The sequence below is a fragment of the Coffea arabica genome, chromosome 11e, assembly GCF_036785885.1.
Source record: "Coffea arabica cultivar ET-39 chromosome 11e, Coffea Arabica ET-39 HiFi, whole genome shotgun sequence".
Lineage (NCBI taxonomy): Eukaryota > Viridiplantae > Streptophyta > Magnoliopsida > Gentianales > Rubiaceae > Coffea > Coffea arabica.
Window position 1 is genome coordinate 27,263,719 of NC_092331.1, and position 5,912 is coordinate 27,269,630.

At 43.4% G+C, this 5,912-nt stretch overlaps 1 protein-coding gene across 1 annotated transcript; it reads right to left on the reverse strand.

Moving 5' to 3' along the window:
- Positions 1-804: 804 nt before the first annotated feature.
- LOC140021246 (uncharacterized) lies at positions 805-5,410 on the reverse strand. Its single transcript, XM_072072012.1, has 5 exons — positions 4,307-5,410; positions 3,329-4,214; positions 2,136-2,954; positions 1,357-1,493; positions 805-1,266 (listed from the first exon to the last, which is right to left on the reverse strand). The coding sequence occupies exons 1-5, from the start codon at positions 5,408-5,410 to the stop codon at positions 805-807; spliced, it is 3,408 nt and encodes a 1,135-aa protein (XP_071928113.1).
- Between the last annotated feature and the right edge of the window lie 502 nt (positions 5,411-5,912).

Below are 5,912 nucleotides of genomic sequence, written 5' to 3' on the forward strand. Positions count from 1 at the left end.
GGGAAATGCTGTCCGATTTTTAATAGCGTTGGTTACCTTAAGTTTCATGTGAAAGGCTTGGACTTGAATGATGGAATTGGCTATATTGGACGAGGATTGTGAGCCGTGGAGGTGAGTGACCCTAAACTATTTCCAAAGTTATTTGTGAAATGTTTCTTGCATTATTTATTCGATTGCATCTCATGCGTGCTTGCATGTGAATTCATGATATGATTTTGGCTTCAATGAGTTCTGGGAAAGTCTTGTGCTGGACACCAACGTCTCCATTCTGTTTGTGGTTCATGTTCATGGTTATCTGGAGCTCAAAAAGGGGCTTCCTCTCTCTGTTCGTGTGTTATGATCTATTTGAGCGTTGGGTGTTCTAGTGCAATGATTTCACTGGCTCACGAGAGCACTAAACGGACATTTGATCTCTGAATCATGACATCATCGAAATCATCGAAATGCTACATTGTGAAATATATTTGCTTAATGATTTTGCTGGTTACTCGCTGAGCTTCTAGCTCACCCCAAAAATATTTTATTCCCCTCCACAGGGCTCAAGGCGAAGGAAGGACTTATAGTACTTGTGCACGTGATTGGATGGCCTATGTTTTGTACAATTTGGATTTGGAAATCGTTTTATGTATAGTTGAGAATTGTTTCCGCTTCGCTTATGACATGTATTTATTGGAGAATTTGATGTAATATTTGAGGTTTATTCTTGTACTTGTTTGAGGACTGTAGTGATCGACTGAGTCCCGGCGAGAGCTGGGCAGGCGGCCCGCCGAACCCTCTGGTTCGCCTTAGGGGGAGGTGGGGTCGTCACAACTTGGCGCGAATGTCCTCTTCCATTTCCCAAGTAACTTCCTCTACCTCATGATTTCTCCACAAGACTTTTACCAAGGGTATTTCCTTAGTCCTCAATTCCTTCACCTTTCGATCTAAGATTTGCACTGGCCTTTCCTCGTAAGTTAAAGATTCATCAATGTCAATTTCCTCCGATTTTAGTATATGAGTGGGATCTGGGTGATACTTTTTCAACATGGACACGTGAAATACATCATGAACCCTGGATAGACTTGTAGGTAACTCCAATCGATATGCCACGTTTCCAACTCGTTGGAGGATTTTGAATGGTCCTACGTATCTTGGTTGAATCTTCTTTCCTTTTCCCGCCGTGAGACTTCGAAGTGGCGTAACCTTCAAGAATACCTTGTCCCCAACCTCAAACTCCAAGTCCTTTCGTCGATTATCAGCATAACTCTTTTGTCGACTTTGAGCTGTCTGAAGCCTCTAACGTATCACTTTCACTTTCTCATACGCATCCTCGATCCATGGTACTGCAACTGGGTCTAAAAACCTTCTTTCCCCTACTTCATCCCAAAATATTGGTGATCGGCATTTTCTTCCATAAAGAGCTTCATACGGTGCCATTTGTATTGAAGAATGGTAACTATTATTGTATGCAAATTCAACTAGAGCCATGTATTGTCCCCAACTTCCACCAAAATCTAGAATACAGATCCTCAACATGTCTTCAAGTGTCTGAATGGTCCTCTCCGATTGTCCATCAGTTTGGGGATGATAAGTAGTACTAAAGTTCAACTTGGTCCCCAAGGTCCCTTGTAATTGTTGCCAAAAACGAGACACAAATCATGGGTCTCTATCAGAAACAATGCTTACAGGGATCCCATGTAATCTCATAATCTCATCCATGTATAGTTGGGCCAATTTCTCCAAAGAGTATTTCATATTTATAGGTAAGAAATGAGCAGACTTGGTCAACCTGTCTACTATTACCCAAACGGCGTCGTGACCTTTTTGGGTACGGGGTAACCCTGATACGAAATCCATAGTAATATGTTCCCATTTCCACTCAGGGATTTCCAGAGGTTGCAAAAGACCTGAGGGCTTCTGATGTTCAGCTTTCACTTGTTGGCACACCAAACATTTTTGGACAAACTGAGCAATTTCCTTCTTCATCTTATCCCACCAATACAGCCTTTTCAAATCTTGGTACATTTTACTACTTCCAGGATGCACTGTATACTTAGATCGATGTGCCTCTCCCAAAATATGTGCCTCTTCCAAAATATCCCTTTTTATCACTTCATCTTGTGGTACCACTATTCGGTCACGAAATTTCAAGATACCTTCGGAACTCATGTTAAAGTCTTGTAACTCCCCTTTTTGCCCTTTTTCTGTCCACTTTTGTACCATCTGGTCATTCCATTGAGCCTCTATAATTCGGTCCAACAAATCAGATCTTACTGTAATATTGTAGAAAATTACCCTCTGTCGGTCTAATCGCGGGTTCCATTCACTCACTTCCTCCAACAAATTCCATTCCTTAACCATCAATCCAGCTACTTGTACTTGTCGGCTTAAAGCATCCGCTACAACATTGGCCTTGCCTGGGTGGTAGTTAATTGTACAGTCATAATCCTCAAGAAATTCCACCCACTGACGCTGTCTCAAGTTTAACTCCTTCTGAGAGAATAGGTATTTCAAACTCTTGTGGTCGGTATACACCTCAAAAGTCACTCCATACAAGTAATGCCTCCACTTCTTTAATGCAAAAACCACAGCGGCCAATTCTAAATCGTGAGTGGGGTAGTTCCGCTCATGGGGTTTTAATTTCCTAGAGGCATAGGCAATTACATTCCCATTTTGCATTAGAACACATCCTAAACCTTCCCTTGAGGCATCCGTATATACAGTAAAACTATCTCTCCTATTTGGTAAAGCTAAAACAGGTGCCGACGTTAACCGTTTCTTTAACTCCCGAAAACTAGCTTCACACTTAGAATTCCAGACAAATTGGCTATGCTTCTTGGTCAGGTCGGTTAAAGGACCGGCTAATTTGGAGAAATCTTTGATGAATCGACGGTAATACTCGGCTAAACCTAGAAAACTACGGACCTCAGTCGGGGTTTCCGGGCATTTCCACTCAGCTACCGCTTCTACTTTCACTGGATCCACAGAAATTCTATCTTTAGATATTATATGTCCTAGAAAAGAAATTTGCTCCAACCACAACTCACACTTGCTAAACTTGGCATATAACTGATGTTCTCTTAAAGTCTGCAAAACTATCCTCAAATGCCGTTCGTGATCCTCTCGAGTCTTAGAATACACTAAAATATCATCGATAAATACCACAACAAATTGATCCAAGTAGGGTTTAAAGACTCGATGCATTAAGTCCATAAATGCGGCAGGAGCATTCGTTAAACCAAAGGGCATCACCGCGAACTCAAAATGATCATATCTGAAATTAAAGGCAGTCTTCGGTAGATCCTCTTGCCTAATTCGTAACTGGTAGTAACCTTGCCTCAAGTCCAACATAGAGAAACTACTGCTCCTTGCAGTTGGTGAAACAATTCATCAATGTGTGGCAAAGGATATTTATTTTTCATCGTAACATCATTTAGGCCACGATAGTCAATGCACAGTCTTAAACTACCGTCCTTCTTCTTAACAAATAACACAGGCGCTCCCCACGGTGACTCACTTTCTCGAATAAACCCTCGCTCTAACAGATCTTGTAACTGCAGTTTCAATTCCTTAAGTTCGGCGGGGGCCATTCGGTATGGCATTTTTGCAATGGGAGCAGTTCCAGGCACTAAATCGATCTTAAATTCTATTTCCCACTCTGGTGGCATCGATTTCAACTCATCGGGAAAGACATCAGGAAATTCATTCACTACTAAAACATCCTCCAGTTTCACTTTATCTCCAGGAGTATTAATTAAGAAGGCTAAGTAGCCTTGCGCCCCTTTACTCAACAACTTTCTGGCTCGAATTCCCGAAACAAGCGCAGACGAGGCTAACCTACCTCTCACATCCAACCTTAAAGTTGCCTCTCCGGGTATCGAGAATTCCACCACCTTAGTTTTACAGTTCAATTGGGCGTTATAACGGGCCAACAAATCCATGCCTATAATCACATCGTACCCCTTAAGATTTAAACTTATCAAGTCTCCCACTAACTTCCGTTCTCCTACCCAAATCTCGCAATTTTTATAAACCATATTGGTAAATAGGCTTTGATCCCCAGTAGGTGTTTTAACTTCTAAGTCATATGGCAATTTAACAGGGTTCACAGCAATACCACACATAAAGGCAGGATTCACAAAAGAATGGGTTGCCCCAGGGTCAATCAAAAGCTTAGCTAAGCGGTGGAATACAGGGATCGTACCTTCCACTACTTCTGAGGAATCCGGAACTCGCTGGTGGTCCAAAGCAAAAACCCTAGCAGAGGTTTTAGGTCGACTTGCGCTGGCGGTAGGTTGCTTAGGGTTTGACTTTTCCGAATGGGTACCCCCGTTCCCGTCACGATTTTAACAGGACAAGTGGCAATCTGGTGTTTGGAACTTCCACAAACAAGGCACTTCCTCATTTTTTTCCAACAATTATTCTCGGTGTGGTTTGGCTTACCACAATATCCGCAGCTTGCACGTGTGGTGGGTGCAGGAACTCCTTGGGAGACAGTCCTCTGTTGTCCCTGTCCCCTTCCACTTTGAGCTCCTCTAGATGGAGCTCCTCCTCTTGGTTTCCCCGCAGTTTGGGCTCCACTCGCACCCCTTCCAAACTTCGGAGGTGGCACATTCTGATCACCTCGGCCAAGAGTACTACTAGATGCACCACGCCTCTTAGCCTGAAAGGTCCGAACTTGAAATCGGGCCCGCTCCACTCGTTGAGCCTTTTCAAGCGCACCTTTAAAAGTATCAATTTGAGCGGTAGCTAAATCCTTTTGGATTTCCACATTCAAACCTTGTATAAACCGCCTTATGCGCTTTTGTTCACTCACTACCAATTCCGGAGCAAACTTAGAAAGTCGGGTGAACTGGGTCTCATACTCTGCCACACTTGAAGTGTCTTGGCGCAGTTTAATAAACTCATCCTCCCTTTTCTCCTGGATTAAGGGTGGAAGGAATTTCTCATTGAATTCCCTAGTGAAGTTTAACCAGGTACGTGGGGTTTGCTCCCTTTCCCACTTGGCCCTTACTACGTTCCACCAGGAAAGGGCCGCGCCTTCCAGCTGGAAAACGGTGAAGGTAACTTGCCTCTCTTCAGTGTAATGCAACGCGGCGAATATATCCTCCATTCGCTCGAACCAATTCTCAGCAACTTCAGGTTCAGGTCCTCCAAGAAATTTTGGAGGAGCAAACTTTTGGAACCGCTCCAGGGCCCTATCCTCGCCTACTTCAGGGTCCCTTTGTTGGTTACCAGGTACTTGACCCTGCTGGTCAACCAAACGGGCCAGTAAATCAATCATTCGATTAATAGCTGTTGCTACTTGGTCCCCTCCATCACCTCGGGGTCCCTGGTTTTGATTCGCCACCGAACTTTGTTCCTCCCCTTGGTCTTGGACTTGCCTGGATTCTCGTCCACGGCCCCGAGTACGTCTTTGTCTAGTCTCCATTATTACTCACTGGCCTAGTGCCCACGTATGATAACTAACAGGGTAAGAAAATATGGTATACAATAGATGCTTATATATATTGAAAAGTCAACTAAGAAATGGAAATCGGAATCGCGATAAGCAAGTGAAATGCACAGTAGTTAAGATCAATGTCGACATAAAGTCAAAGTCAAGGTCAAAGTCACAGTCAAAAGTCAGCAGTCAACAGTCAACAGTCAAAGATCAAGGTCAACAGTCAAGGTATTATACATTAAAAGGCTCATAGCAGTCATTTACAAGGTAACAGGACCAAAATAGCAAGTACGAGCCCCCCAAAAGTACAGATATAGTCATATCAAGCAAAACCTAACACAAGTAGTCAAAAGAAAGCTATACAACCACCGAGTCACCACATCCCCTAACCTTCCTATGTACAGAGGTCAAAATCATCCAAAGTTGTAGCCTAAGGGTAAAGACTTAGTCCGTCGTAGGACTAGTGGACCCACCAGACTGGGCGGGTTCA

Bases quoted from the DNA above. Each gene is read 5' to 3' on its own strand.
- LOC140021246 (XM_072072012.1), bottom strand. From the start codon at position 5,410: ATGGAGACTAGACAAAGACGTACTCGGGGCCGTGGACGAGAATCCAGG. The intron at 4,215-4,306 runs GTACCCATTCGG...TTGGACCACCAG, and splicing joins AAATCGTGACGGGAACGGGG to CGAGTTCCGGATTCCTCAGA. The intron at 1,267-1,356 runs GTAGGGGAAAGA...TAGAGGCTTCAG, and splicing joins CACCAATATTTTGGGATGAA to ACAGCTCAAAGTCGACAAAA.